Source organism: Rhinatrema bivittatum, chromosome 2 (genome assembly GCF_901001135.1).
Source record: "Rhinatrema bivittatum chromosome 2, aRhiBiv1.1, whole genome shotgun sequence".
In the NCBI taxonomy this organism is placed as follows: Eukaryota; Metazoa; Chordata; class Amphibia; order Gymnophiona; family Rhinatrematidae; genus Rhinatrema; species Rhinatrema bivittatum.
This window is the reverse complement of record NC_042616.1, coordinates 84,165,086-84,181,195: the sequence shown is the minus strand read 5'-3', so window position 1 is coordinate 84,181,195 and position 16,110 is coordinate 84,165,086. Positions and strand designations below refer to the sequence as shown.

At 41.5% G+C, this 16,110-nt stretch overlaps 1 protein-coding gene across 1 annotated transcript in view; it reads left to right on the top strand.

The window, feature by feature from the left end:
- The window catches only part of TTC21A (tetratricopeptide repeat domain 21A), a 406,154-nt gene that overhangs the window by 236,797 nt on the left and 153,247 nt on the right, over positions 1-16,110 (top strand). The window contains exon 14 of the mRNA XM_029588390.1: positions 15,723-15,938. Within this exon, the coding sequence (XP_029444250.1) occupies positions 15,723-15,938 (216 nt within the window). The remainder of the gene's footprint in view (positions 1-15,722; positions 15,939-16,110) is intronic.

Below are 16,110 nucleotides of genomic sequence, written 5' to 3'. Positions count from 1 at the left end.
TAGCGCCCTCAACATGCAAATGCATGTTGATGGCCCTATTAGGTACTCCCACGCGATACAGAAAGTAAAATGTGCAGCCAAGCCGCATATTTTACTTTAAGAAATTAGCGCCTACCCAAAGGTAGGCACTAGTTTCTGCTGGCATCGGGAAAGTGCACAGAAAAGCAGTAAAAACTGCTTTTTTGTGCTCCCTCCGACTTAATATCATGGTGATATTAAGTCAGAGGTCCCGAAGGGTAAAAAAAAGTAAAAAAAAAAAGAAAAACAATTTAAAATGGGCTGGCGGCTGTCGGGCCGAAAACTGGACGCTCAATTTTGCTGGCATCCAGTTTCCAAGTCCGTGGCTGTCAGCGGGCTCGAGAACCGACGCCGGCAAAATTGAGCGTCGGCTGTCAAACCTGCTGACAGCCGCCGCTCCGGGCTGTCAGCAGGTTTGCCTGTTTCTACCACACCACCTAATTTAAATACTGAATCGCGCGCACCGGTGAGTGGCCGGTGCGCGTGCCGGGAGAGCGGGTGTTCGTCCGCTCTCCCGCGGACTTTACTGAATCGGCCTGTGTGCCCGCTGTCTGCACCACATTGACTTCTCCCTTATTCTGCAGTTGCATATAGAGGGAGCTGGTCTATTGTGTCAGGATCATAAGTGTCTCTGCTTTTCACACCCCACCCCTCTTCCTTGTGTTTTAAAATTTGGAAGAGAGCCTGGTGGGGCTTTCATTGCTTTCCTAGCTCTTCTTTTCATCATATGAGACCTCTCCATGTCCATACTGCCTGCTCCGAGGAAGATAGTGTTTCACACAACATTTTTGTTAATGCAGGTGTGCCTTGAGCTTGAAAAGGTTGGGAAACACTGAAATACAGAATAAATGATTGCAAACTAGAAATAAAAATATGCAGACAAAAACTGAACTGGACACCCCAAGAAGCCAATGCAACACTGAAGAAATAGAAATAGAAATGTATTTCCTTCTGTTTTGTGCAAAATACAAAGATATCAGAGACACATTTCCCAAAGCTGACAGAGAAAATCAAAGACTTCACACAAAAAAATGAGCAGAAAAAACTCTGTATAATCCTGAGTTAAAAGAGGAGAAACAGCAGTTATAGAGGCAAAATGTAGTATCCTGTCACCAGGCTAGAAATGAAACCTGAAGAGGGACAATGGATCAGCATCAAAACCTGAATTTTGTCCCTGTTGTTGTACTTTCTTTAACCTGTAATTTTACTTCACTGTTATTTTATAATTATTTTGTAATTTTATTCTTTCTTTCTCTTTTATTGAAATCAATATGCATAAGTTGACTTAGGGAATAGCCACTACTTATTACTGGCATTAGTAGCATAAGATTTATTTACTCTTTGGGTACTTGCCAGGTACTTGTAACTTGAATTGGCCACTGTTGGAAACAGGATGCTGGGCTTGATGGAACCTTGGTCTGACCCAATATGGCAATTTCTTATGTTCTTATGCATTACATTAGCAACACTTTTAAAATTATCATTCCAATATAGTTATCTGAATCTGAATCAAATCTGTTCTCAAGAAAGCCAAAAGGTCTAAGACCCATTCCTTGGTGCCCCCAGAGAAGGAATTCTCAAACCTTAGATGTTCTTAGGAGAAAGTTGTTTCAGGGAGCTATGATCAATGCCTACACAGTGTCCTATCAGCTCTTCATGGGTCATTATATGCGGAACATTCTGAATGCAACTACATAACCACAGAGCACATAAAATAAGTTATGTCCATGTATAAGGGAGGACAGACTCTCATATTTATTTAGTGGGTTCACAAAGGTGGGTTATGCAGATGGTGATGTTGACCTGGATAGAAACAGCAGAGTTTCTCACTTTCCCTTGACTGGTAAGGGAGTGGATCAACGCTTCTCCCCTCCATGAACCTGGTCTCAATACTCTCCACCAGTGCTATACAAAATTAATTCTCAAATAAACAGAGCACACTACTCTCTGAGAAAACCAATGTTTTGCCTCTTCAGTTTATATATATATTTATTATGCTGCCACCCTGTGCCATTTTGTGATATTGCACAGCTTAGATTCTTTGCATGATGTGGATCTCTTATTTCTTAATGGATATCGTTTGAATGTTGCTGAACTTTTACGGGATGTGTTCTTGTTTTCTCTCTGTTTCTGTGTTCTCTCTCTTATTCCTAATAGACCCTTGATTCAAAACAGTCTGAGGCCTATCCTACTGAGGTTTCAGTTGAGAAGCAGGCTATTGCAAGCTAACAGCTCTCCTATATCCTCTTCAAGTTCCTAGAGAGCCATCATTCTTTTACCTCTCTTTTTGTCTTTATTTCCTATCTGCTGCTAGTTTTCCCTATTTACTAGTAGCCACAACTTTTACCACAGCTGCAGTGGTCTATATCTGCTGAGCTCCAGAGACTCATACTAGCTGAATCAGGCTGCTGTCTGTACAGATATTCTTCTTACTTTGCAAGAAATTGTGAGTTTTGAAGTATTTTCTTCATTCAAATAAACATTGTTTGGCATTTAAGAATTGAGTTCTCTGATATTTGCAAGTTGGGAAAACAAGGTTTAGCTGACTATCTAGAAATTAAAACAAGAGAGTGAATTCTGAGGGCAGGACAGTTGAAGGATGGTGAAAAATTAAAGAAGTTAAAAATCAAGCATTAATGGAGGTCTAGCTGTATAAAACTCTTCAAGAAAAGGAACTAGAAAAATTCCTCAGTCTGCAAAATTGAGCTCAGTCTTGGGTGTTACTGCCTGCATCTCTCCAAAGACACTCAAGCTGTGGAAATGCAGTCAGAGAGCCATTTCAGAACTCCTACTGGCTCTCCCTATTCTCCAACAGTGATTATCAGGCCGATACAGTACAGTACGCTCCAACGGAGCGCACTGTTAGCCTGCTATTGGACGTGCATTTTCCCTTACCCCTTATTCAGTAAGGGGAGGAAAACGCGTGTCCAACCCGCGGCACCTAATAGCGCCCTCAACATGCAAATGCATGTTGATGGCCCTATTAGGTATGCGCGCGGGATACAGAAAGTAAAATGTGCAGCCAAGCCGCACATTTTACTTTCAGAAATTAGCGCCGACCCAAAGGTCGGCGCTAATTTGTTCCGGCGCCGGGAAAGTGCATAGAAAAGCAGTAAAAACTGCTTTTCTGTGCACCCTCCGACTTAATATCATAGCGATATTAAGTCGGAGGTCCCAAAAAGTAAAAAAAGTAAAAAAAAAAAATTTGAATTCGGCCCACAGCTGTCGGGCCAAAAACCGGATGCTCAATTTTGCCGGCATCCGGTTTCCGAGCCCGTGGCTGTCAGCGGGCTCGAGAACCGATGCCGGCAAAATTGAGCGTCGGCTGTCAAACCCGCTGACAGCCGCCACTCCTGTCACAAAGGAGACGCTAGGGACGCGCTAGTGTCCCTAGTGCCTCCTTTTCCCTGTTTTTACCGCGTCACCTAATTTAAATACAGAATCGCGCGCACCGGCGAAGGGCCAGTGCGCGCGTTGGGAGAGCGGGCATTCATCCGCTCTCCCTCGGACTTTACTGAATTGGCCTGTATGTGAGCAGCATACTGAGCAGTGCTGCAGTGTTCAGAGCTGTAACCTGAGCCTGTCAGCGTTTACCATTGTTACAATGGCAAAAACTGAGTCATAAAAAAATGTGTACTTTGTGAGGATGGAAATGAGACTGCATTCTTAAGCACCATGTGTTAACAGCCAAAGCACTGGAGAATTATTAAGCTGAAAAGGCTATTTACTTAAAGAAGATTAATAGAATGTGGGAAGTGTCACAGTCTGATACACATAAGCTTGTTTGTGTTTCTGGTATAGGAGAAATTCAACAAGCTATAAACCATCTCACGTGCAGTTATAAATGTTATCAAATGCAAGCAGATACTTTGCATTTCTTACAAGAATGAATAAAGAAGAGAGTATTGAAGAGAGAGAGAGCTGCATAAGGACATTGATTTAGAACATGACAATATAGTGCAAAGTACTATTATACAAGCACAGTAAAAAATTGAGAACTAGTATTCCAGCCTTTCTAAATACTCTGTCACTGAAACCAGTCTTCAAGGTCACTGAAATCAGTCTGTCAATCCTGTCTTCAGTAAGTGCAGCCACTGCCAGAGCACACACAGAAGCTTCATGGGCACATGCTTCCTTCAGTAAACAAGAAGCTGCTATAAAGTTATCTAGAACCAGAATCGAAGAAGAAGAATGTACAAGTATGGGGGTGACCTGTATGGCATGGCAGATGCTACCATAAGCTTGCTGGACAGACTAGATGGACCATTTGGTCCTTTTCTGTAGTCACTTCTATGTTTCTATTTTTCTATGTTACTGAAGCTGCCACACACAAGAAAACAGAGTTGGAGGCAAAAGAGCAGAAAGCTGCACACAAGAAAACTGAGTTGGAGGCAGAAGAAAAGAAAGCTGCCATTGCTGCCGCAGCAGCAGCTGCACACAGAAAGGCCGAGCCAGATGCTAAGCTAGAAATGCTGTACCAAGAGTGGAAGACCACAGCTGCAGAAGCCCAGGCTAAGAGCCTTGAAGCCACTGCAGGATAGGAAAAAGGGGAGATCCAGATTGATTAGGTTCTCTGAGGATTCTGTTCAAGGAACCAGAGACTATGTCCTAGCATTCACCTCTGAATATGGTGACTCACTCTCACACTCACAGCCAGGAGAGATCACAGATGCAGAGACAATGCAGCCTATCTGTAAAGTAGACTCTACACCTAACATGCTCTACCATAGATATTAATCACCACCACAGAGATCCACATGCTTGTACGCTTATGGATACACTAAAACTGGCTCATGATCCAAGTTCACATGTGCAAAGAGAGTGAGACACTTTTCTTGAAGCTTACAACCCAACATCCTATATGAGGTAGATGCAAGACATGGTTGAGAATGTGTCATCATCAAGGACATATGCCACATGTCTTCTACAGGAACCAAATGCATGTGATCAACCTCACTCTACCTCAGTTCCTAGTACTGACACATTGAGAAATAAATCCAATGACATGTCACACAACAACATCCCACAAGCACTTCATGGCCAAAAAACTGAAGTATATATGAAGTTCTCTTTTATAATTGTTTAAAATACTAAATTAAACAACCTTATCAACTATTTATATAGGAACAAATACCATCAGTAGTAGTGCAAATGGACTGTAATCCATCGCCTCTCGCCACGCAATGGGCCCCAGGCGAATTCAGCATTTATTTCAAGCACTTAGTATATAATCATTTGGTATTGTTCCTAATATTTATTCCACAATGTTTAATATCTACTAAGAATTTTTTAAATTTTTATTTAAAGTTTATCCCAAAAACCCAAAAATACTTATTCATTTATGTATTTCTAGAATATAGATCAATTATTTCCTAGCATAAATTAACTGTCCACCGTCATTCAGTTTGTTTAATCATTGACATCCTGGAACAAAATCCTAGGATCAAATATACTTAGCCCCACTGTTGATGTATTTTTTCTCAAATTGTCCCGACATGGGCCATGTTTCGACTGTTTCCAGTCTTCCTCAGGGGATACTTAGCCGAGGCGCCATTAATGCATGAAAAGGAATGGGCATTAGTAACACTGTCAAATTAACTGACTAGCGCTGGCAAGGCAGAATGGTTTTGAAATCGTGATTACAGCATGCTAAGTATCCCCTGAGGAAGACTGGAAACAGTCGAAACATGGCCCATGTCGGGACAATTTGAGAAAAAATACATCAACAGTGGGGCTAAGTATATTTGATCCTAGGATTTTGTTCCAGGATGTCAATGATTAAACAAACTGAATGACGGTGGACAGTTAATTTATGCTAGGAAATAATTGATCTATATTCTAGAACTACATAAATGAATAAGTATTTTTGGGTTTTTGGGATAAACTTTAAATAAAAATTTAAAAAATTCTTAGTAGATATTAAACATTGTGGAATAAATATTAGGAACAATACCAAATGATTATATACTAAGTGCTTGAAATAAATGCTGAATTCGCCTGGGGCCCATTGCGTGGCGAGAGGCGATGGATTACAGTCCATTTGCACTACTACTGATGGTATTTGTTCCTATATAAATAGTTGATAAGGTTGTTTAATTTAGTATTTTAAACAATTATAAAAGAGAACTTCATATATCCTCCTTTTTTTGTATTGAGTAAATTTGTGAGTGAGGATCCTCAGCTTCTGTGGATTGATCAAAAAACTGAAGTGTCAGACAGATCAGATCTGGCTAAATACATGGCTCATCATGACCTTGTCAATTCAAGACTCACTAAATCTAACAATTATCCTGAGAACTACAGAGCATGGAAATCTACATTCAAAAGCATCATCAAAGACCTGAATTTCACCACATGCAAAGAAATGGACCTGTTAGTGAAATGGCTAGGGAGCAAATACTGAGAAAGTGTGAAGAGGTTAAGGTCAGTACACATAGATAAACCCTCAGAAGGTCTAATGATAATGTGGCAAAAAACTGAACAGTATCATGGTAGCCCTGAGGTCATTGAAGATGCTCTTCTTCAAAGAATTGAAAACTTCTCAAAAATCTCAAACAGGGACAATCATTAGTTATAAGAACTTGGAGATCTGCTGGTAGAACTGGAAACAGCTCAGGTCGATCCATATCTCCCAGGCTTTAACTTTCTGGACACTGCTAGTGGAGTGAAAACAATTGTGCAAAAACTGCAATACAACCTACAGGAAAAATGGGTTTCCCAAGGCTCAAAATATAAAGTAGAGAATAATGTTGCTTTTCCTCCATTCAGTTTTCTTCAGGTTTATCCAAGACCAAGCCATAATAAGAAAGGTCCGAGTTTCAAGTTTAGTATATCAGATGACACCTTAAACGTGACCAGTGCAAACCTCCCTCAAGATGGAAGATTAAACAAAAAGAATGATAATTTGAGAAAACCAATATCTGTACACAAGACAGAGGTATCACCCACTACATCTGAATTGCCTGCTTCCCTCTCTACAACAAACAAGATGGTAGAGGACCCAGACAGATATTTTATTTATTTATTTATTTATTTATTTATTTAAGGTCTCTTTTATACCGACATCCGTTGACACATCGCATCGGTTTACAAAAAACAAAAACTTTTGGGCGGAGCCCTTACATATAACAGCGGAACAAGATTAACTTTTGGGCGGGGCCCTTACGTATAACCAATAGAGTACATTAAACAGGGGGGTGAAAACTAGATATAAATATAAATCAATATGAGTAAACCAACTATATACACAGATAGGAGAGTTCAAAGTACAAAAAACAGCAGGCAAATTCTTAGTCTTAAATCGAAGGCATTCATAGTCATAGCTCGAAGAGTATATATTATAGAGGAATTCTCTAATGGGGGAAATTCTAAGTGGTGGGGGGGGATATGGAGTAGGCTTGCTGGAAAAGCCAGGTTTTCAGTTTTTTTTTGAATTTGGGTGTATGTGTCTCTAGGCGTATATCATGGGGTAGGGAGTTCCATAAGGTGGGGCTGGCGAGGGAGAAAGCTCTGCTAATAGTAGAGGAGAGTTTGAAAGTTTTGATGGGTTGGGCACGAAGGGTTCCTTGAAGGGCTGTGCGGGTGGGTCTGTTGGAGGTGCGGGGGAGGAGGGGGGGGGTTGATCCAGTTGAGGTTGGAGTTTAACAGATAATGTCCTATACACAAAAAATCTCACTCCCTAAAGAAATGCCATGGCTTTAGGGAAAAGATTTTGATAGGTATAAAAACTTGTTCAAAGAGTATGGAATCCGTTACAGATACTGCTCTTCAACAAGCCACCTCTCTAAAGACTGTATGACAGTCATTAAGTTTGCAGAGTCTAATAGTGATAGACATATTACATCCCTTCATCCAGATGTTGTAAACCAAATCCCAGAATCTGCTACCCCCATGTTGAAGCACAGCAGGTAGAACAGTATATCAGAGATGGTGGTACTTGAAGTCACATCCAAATGCACTTGTGGAGAGTGCCCTATAGAAAGTCCAAAGTATGCCTAGCTACAGTATTTCCCAAGTGACAACCTGAGAAGTCAGTAAGGTTGTACGTCATCATAGGTGATCAAAACTACAGATCCTTGGCAAGGTCAGAGTTCTTTGAAGATTATTCCCCATACATGCTCAAAACATATGCAGGAGAGGTAGATACATCAGGGAGAAGAGTAAAGGGATTTCTGATAGAAGCCATAAATGGCAGCATAATCTAGCTACTTTCCACACTCATATAATGCAACCAGTTACCAAACAACAGGAGAGAAATTTCTACGCCAAAAGTATTATGGCATCATTCTAATTTGAGGCCTATAGCTTTGGATCCTGATGCTCACATCTTACTCCTTCTTGGCAAAGATGTCCTGGGGCTTCACAATGTTCATCAGCTTTGTAATGGTCCACTCAATGCTCCCTATGCTCATCGTCTCAACCTAGGAAAGTGATAGTAGTTAACCCCTATATTGACAGAATATGTAAACTGGATAATGTTAATACTTTCACAACTAATATACTGGAGGATGGATGCACATTCTTATTCAAGCATTGTTCAAAACATTTCTTTGTCAGAGAGATACCTGTCCATAAAGGGCGATCAAACCATCATTCTCAGACCTACTTTAAAGGGCTCACATCAAATGACTGGGAGGACCATCAATATTCCAGACTATGAAGGATGATGACAAGCCTTCCCTCTCTATGGAGGACAAGAAGTTCCTGAAGATAATGGACAAAGAATTCTTCAAGGATAAGTCAAACAGCTAGGTGACTCCCCTCCCATTTTGAACACTACACATCAACTTCCCAACAATAAAGAGCAGGCCTTCTCATGACTTGCTTTGCTACATTGGGTGCTAGAAATGAAACCAGAGATCAGGGACCACTTTATGAACTTTATGAAGGACATGTTCAATAATGGTCAGGCAGAGACAACTTCATATCGAGGAATATTGCTGATATCTTTCTATCTTTGACATGTATCATCCTCAAAAACCATGTCAAATCAGAATTGCATTTGAATCAAGGGCTCAGTTTCAAGGAGACTTTCTGAACAATGTGTTCCTCACTGGGCTCAACTTAATTAATATCTCTTGGGAGTCTTAATTCATTTCAGAAAATAACCCATTGCCATTATGATCAATAAACAAAAGATATTCTACTGTTCATTGTACATGAAGACTACAAAAACTATCTAAGACTCCTGTTGTATCAAGACAACATCAGCAGCAAGATTGTTGACTACAGGATGTGTGCAAATGTCTTCAGCAACAGTCTATCACCTGCAGTGGCTAACTATGGATTCAGGAAGAAAGCTCAAGAAAGAGAGAAGGAGAATGGCACAGAGGCCAAACAATTCATAGAAAGAGACTTCTGTATGGATATTGGATTAAAGAAGCTGCTATTGATTTGCTAAAGTGAAAATAGTCAATATTAGCTGAGGCTAGTGAGGCTTCATAAAATATCCTTTAACAGTATCAAGGTAATGAAGAGATTACCTTCAGAAAACTACACAAAGGACCTCAAGAACTTAAATTTGGGAGTTGACATGCCACCATTTCAGCTTAGACTCAAACTAAGTAGGGTCCTCAAAAGATACGTTCACATTCCAAGTCTCAAGTGAGAAGAAACCATATATTCACCATGGCGTTCTGTCCATAGTCAACAGCTTATATAACCCACTTAGGTTTGTGGTTTCAGTCACTATACAAGGAAGGTTTTTATTAAGAGGACTTTCATCAGAGACAAAATAGTGGTTCACCCCACTGCCTTGCGAAGAAATGAGAATGGGTCATGTGGAAGGATTCCCTGTGAGATCTTGAGCAGTTCCAGATTCCTCTACATCTCTCTCTTTAATTCAGTACAAAGAACTTTGTGTTTTTTTCAGATGCTTCTGTAAAGGCTATAGCTGCAGTGGCCTATGTGAAAACAACAGATACAGAAGACAGATCCAACATTGGATTTGTCCTTAGCAAGGCTAAATTAGCACCCCATCCTAATTATGTGAAGCAGTGTTGGCAGCAGATATAGCAGAGCTGATACCGAATGAGATAGACATTCAGCCGAACATTCTACACCAACAGCAAAGTAGTGTTGGTCTACATGCACAACCAAACCAGAAGATTCTGCGTATATATAAGCAACAGAGTTGAGCGCATCAGGAAAACAAGACCAGAGCAGACCAGGCTTACCGCAATCTACTATCAGACCCCTCGAGGTATTACCAAACGCCGCTGCCAGAATCCTGACTGGCAATAAAAAATGTGATCATATCACACCAATTTTAATTTCTTTACATTGGCTGCCGATAAATTACCGGATACAATATAAAACAGCATGATTACTACATAATATAATTTATGGCGAAAGAACCAAATGGTTAAACACAGCTATACGATTGCACATCCCACAAAAAAATTTGAGATCAGCAAACAAAGGACTTTTGACAATTCCGACAATAAAGTCTGCCAGACTTAATCAAGTAAGGGAACGAGTAATATCAATAGCAAGGCCAAAAGTTTGGAATACACTACCAACGCAATTATGGCTACAAGTAGACAGGAAGAAATTTAAGGCAGAGCTCAAAACATGGCTTTTCAAATGCGCATACACAGAAAACGAGTAACACTAGACTTGTGTTCCTCACAAAGAGCAATGATGGATTCTTAGATGAAAGAGAGTTCTTTAAGCTCTTAAATCCAGGATCAAACACAGAAATCTGCCCACCAACCCCGGATGGTACAGCAGATGCATGTTACTGCTGGAATTTCTGCACAAAACCTCACATGCTTGATGAGCTCTCACATTCAGTGAATGTCATCCTGTGTTGTTTACAGCAAAAGGCTTACACTAAAGAAATCAAGAGAGCAAAACAAGGAGCAGTAAAGACATTTATCAGACTTATCACCAAGACAATGCTTCTTATGTCTCATATAAATACATTAACATTATAGACCAATGCATGCTTTGATAATTCTTTGATTTGCACAATATTTTATAATAGTGGTATCTACAATACCAACTGGGGAATGTTCTGCTTCTGCAGTATATATATATATATATATATATATATATATATATATTCTTGTTATGCTGCCACCCTGTTTCATTTTCTGATATTTCACAGCTTAGATTTCCTGCATGATGTGAAGCTCTCCTAGTGTCAGTCTCATGTCTCTTCACAATATGTCTCACAGTGATGGCAGCACATCTTTGCAAGCTGAGAATGCTTGTGTTCTCCACCTGACAATTGGTTAGTTAAGAGCATATCTTAGATGGGGGGGGGGGGGGCTATTAATTAATGTGAAAAATCACCTGGGGGTTGAAGTCATATGTGTTTGTCAATAACTACCTCAAGTTCTACCTAAGTCCATCATCTCAACTGGAGTTTATAGGAGTCCTCCTAGATAAGACTCAGGTAAGAGCCTTTCTTCATTGTAGAGGATGATCACATTGATATCTGCAGTAGAGAAAATTCAAGTGAGTCAGTAGGCATCAGCAAGGGACATGTTGATGTTGTTGGGCCTTATGTCATAATAGTACATATTAATCTTTTGGCACATTTTAATATGAAAAGAGCCAAATGAACACTCAGATTACAGTGATCAAATCACTCATGATCTTTGAGACAGCTTATGCATTACCCAGCCGCTAAAGGGCACACTGTCCCGGTGGCTGATCCATTTGAATCTGACCAGGAGTTGTATCCACTTCCAAATTCCTCCAGTCTAAATTGTCCTAACTACAGATTTTTTCCAACCTGGTCAGGGAGCTCATGGAGAGGGGCTCTGTACACAAGGCCTTTGATCAGCTCAAGAGAAGATTCATCAAATAATCTTCTAGAGTTAAGGGTGGTTCATTATACTCTGAAGGCTTTTGGAAATCAGTTGGCCAACAAAGTAATCCTCATCCAGATGAACAATCAAGTGGCGATGTGTTACATCAACAAACAGGGAAGAACAGGATTATACCTTCTGTGTCAGGAGACTGTCCAGATGTGGAATTGTACCATTTCTCAAGGAATGGTCCTCAGGACCAGGCACCTGGCAGGCAAGGAGAATGTCCTGCTAGACAGGCTGAGTCCAGTCCTAGATCCTCATGAATATTTCCTTGACTGGGGAGTAGCAAACCAAATATTCTTCAAGTGGGGAACACTCATAGTGTATCTGTTTGCATTCCCTCAGAGCAAAATGATCCTACTTTTCTGCTCCAGGAAAGGGACTCCAGGCAAATTAGCTTCAGGTGCCTTCATACTGTATTGGAACTAAGGCCTACTATATGTGTAACTTCCAGTTCCTCTTGTTATGAAGACCTTGTTGAAACTTAGAAGAGAGCAGGGACTATCATAGTGCTATTTTTACTCAGACAGGAAATGTCTATCAGGTATTCAGTCAGGGTAGGGAGTTCCCCAGTTTAAGAACTGTTGAGCTATACCAACATCAGGTCTCTGGCTCTCACAGTTTTAATGTTAAGAGGATAACCCTGCAACCTCTGAATCTTTCTGGGAATGTGTCTTGTGTTCTTTTCACTTCTGGGAATGACTTAGTGAAGATGTTCTATGGGTTGAAGGAGAGGAAGTTTGGTTTGTTGTGTGAGAGAATAGCCCTAGATCCTTTATCCTGCTCCACACAAAAAAATGATTAATTACCTTCTACATCTTACAGATACAGGTCTCAAGATTAATTCAATAAGAGTTCATCTTAGTGCAATTGACACTAATCACCACCATGTCAAAGGTAGATCCATCTCTGTATCTCCTTTTTGTTGTCTGATTCATATGTGTTTTGCTTCATTTGGAACATAAGAACATAAGAAATTGCCATATTGGGTCAGACCAAAGTTCCATCAAGCCCAACATCCTGTTTCCAACACTGGCCAATCCAGGATACAAGTACCTGGCAAGTACCCAAACACTAAGTAGATTCCATGCTACTGATGCCAGTAGTAGCAATGGCTAATCCCTAAGTCAGATTGATTAATAGCAGTTAATGGACTTCTTCTCCAAGAACTTAGCCAAACCTTATTTAAAACCAACAACACTAACTGCACTAACCACATCCTCTGGCAGCAAATTCCAGAGCTTAATTGTACAATGAGTGAAAAAGAATTTTCTCCGATTAGTTTTATATGTGCTACTTACTAACTTCATGGAGTGGCACCTGGTCCTTCTATTATCTGAAAGAGTATATAACCAATTCACATTTACCCATTCTAGACCTCTCATGATTTTAAAGACCTCTCTGATATCCCCTAGGGATGTGAATCGTTTTACGACGATTAAAATTATCGTCCGATAATTTTAATATCGTCTTAAACCGTTATGGAACACAATACAATAGAGATTCTAACGATTTATCGTTATAAATCGTTAGAATCGTGAGCCGGCACACTAAAACCCACCCCCGACCCTTTAAATTAAATCCCCCACCCTCCCGAACCCACCCCCAAAAACTTAAATTACCTGGTGGTCCAGCGGCGGTCCGGATCGGCAGCGGTCCGGAACGGGCTCCTGCTATTGAATCTTGTTGTCTTCAGCCGGCGCCATTTTCCAAAATGGCGCCGAAAAATGGCGGAGGCCATAGACCAACAGGATTCGACGGCAGGAGGTCCTTCCGGACCCCCGCTGGACTTTTGGCAAGTCTTGTGGGGGTCAGGAGGCCCCCCCCAGCTGGCCAAAAGTTCCTGGAGGTCCAGCGGGGGTCAGGGAGCGATTTCCCGCCGCGAATCGTTTTCCGTACGGAAAATGGCGCCGGCAGGAGATCGACTGCAGGAGGTCGTTCAGCGAGGCGCCGGAACCCTCGCTGAACGACCTCCTGCAGTCGATCTCCTGCCGGCGCCATTTTCCGTACGGAAAACGATTCGCGGCGGGAAATCGCTCCCTGACCCCCGCTGGACCTCCAGGAACTTTTGGCCAGCTTGGGGGGGGGCCTCCTGACCCCCACAAGACTTGCCAAAAGTCCAGCGGGGGTCCGGAAGGACCTCCTGCCGTCGAATCCTGTTGGTCTATGGCCGCCGCCATTTTTCGGCTGAAGACAACAAGATTCAATAGCAGGAGCCCGTTCCGGACCGCTGCCGTTCCGGACCGCTGCTGGACCACCAGGTAATTTAAGTTTTTTGGGGGGGGGGGTTCGGGAGGTGGGGGATTTAATTTAAAGGGTCGGGGGTGGGTTTTAGCGGGTTTTAATGATTTTAACGATTTATCACGATATTTTACCCCCCCCCAAACGGCAACAATACGATTCCCTCCCCTCCCAGCCGAAATCGATCGTTAAGACGATTGAGGACACGATTCACATCTCTAATATCCCCCCTCAGTTGTCTCTTCTCCAGGCTGAACAGCCCTAAACTCTTCAGCCTTTCCTCATAGAAGAGCAGTTCCATCCCCTTTATCATTCTGGTCGCTCTTCTCTGTACCTTTTCCATTGCAACTATATCATTTGTAAGATGCAGCAACCAGAACTGTACACAGTACTCAAGGTGCGTCTCATCAAGACTCCACTGAATCTTGAGACATCACTATAGTACCGACCCAACTTATGAAAGCTCCCTTTGAGCCTCTGCACTCCTGTGAGCTGAAGTACCTGATCTGGAAGGTCTTATATTTGGTGGTGGTTACTTTGGCTCACAGACTTAGACAGTTCTAGGCTCTAGCAACTTATCTACCTTATACTATATTTTTTCAGAATAGGATGTTTCTGCACTCATATCCTAACTTCCTGCCAAAGGTAATGTCAAACTTCCACCTTAACCAGCCAGTTGTCCTTCCACCATTCTTTCCTAGGCCATGTGCACACAAAGGTGAATAAATGCTGTACAGGTTGGACTGCATAAGATCCTTGGCCTTCTATCTAGAATTAACTGAAGCCCTTAGAAAGACCACTCCGTTTTTTGTTTCTTTTGATAGCAAAAAAACCTGGTATTGTCATTCCCAAACACACTCTATAAATTAATTAGCAGATTACATCTCCTTTTGTTATGCCCGGGCAGGCCTAAATCTAGTGGGTCATGGCAAGGCTCATAGTGTCAGAGCCATGGCAGAGTCAGTGGCCAACCTAAGATTGGTCTCCATGGAGGAGATCTGCAAAGTTGCAACATGGAGCTCTCGCCACACATTCACATTGCATTATTGTTTGGACAGGGACTCCCAATGCAACAGTAGTTTGGACCACTCTGTCCTGAGGAATCTCTTTAAGGTGTAGAACCCATCTTCATCCCTCCTAAGGCCCATTATTTTGGTACCAGGCTGCCCCTAAAAAAGACAAAAAATATAAAAATGGCTTGTTGCCACAAAAAACAGATTTTTGCCCGCTGGGACTTTTCTAGTTTATCCTCCTTTTCCTTTGGGACAGTATGTAGACAGAGATTCCCCATGTGTGAGAACTGCCATCTTCCTTGTCCTCAGAGAAAGCAGAGTTGCTTACCTATAGCAGGTGTTCTCTAAGGCAGCAAGATGTCCATCCTCACAAAACCTGCCCATCTCCCCTTGGAGTTGGTTTCTCCAATTTTAAACTAAAATAGAGATTGAAGGGGTCCTTATTACATAGCAGTATGGCATGCTGCACATGCTCAGTAGGACGTACTCAAAACCTCTGGGAAAGTTTGAAGTAAAAGTTCTGTGCTGGGTGCCATCTGATAATTTCATCAGTGTTTGAGGACTGACATCCTGCTAGCCTTGGTGAATATCTATTACAGATAAGCAACTCTGCTTTTCTTTATGTCAGGTTCGAGATCAGCCTGCATATCATCTCATCAGAGCCAGAGTGCTAAAGAAGACTGGAGATATACCTGAAGCCATTAAAACATTAAAACTAATCATGAGTTTTCCTGGCATGAAAAAAAGTGAAAATAAGAAGGGTAAACATAGCAGAATAAGCCTCAGTGAACGAGTTTCCATATATCTAGAACTGGTAGAAGTCCTTCGTCTAAATGGAGAACAGGTAGGAAATGGTACAGTTCAGTGGACTTGAGCTCATATTCGTGTTATTTACCTAGTAATGTAAGAATTTTTTAAAAATGAAGGAGGAAAAAAGGCATGAGGCATGAATGCCCACAGAATATTTTTCAGTGGGGGAGGAATTCATAAAAAAAAAAGCAGGGCTGTACAAAAAT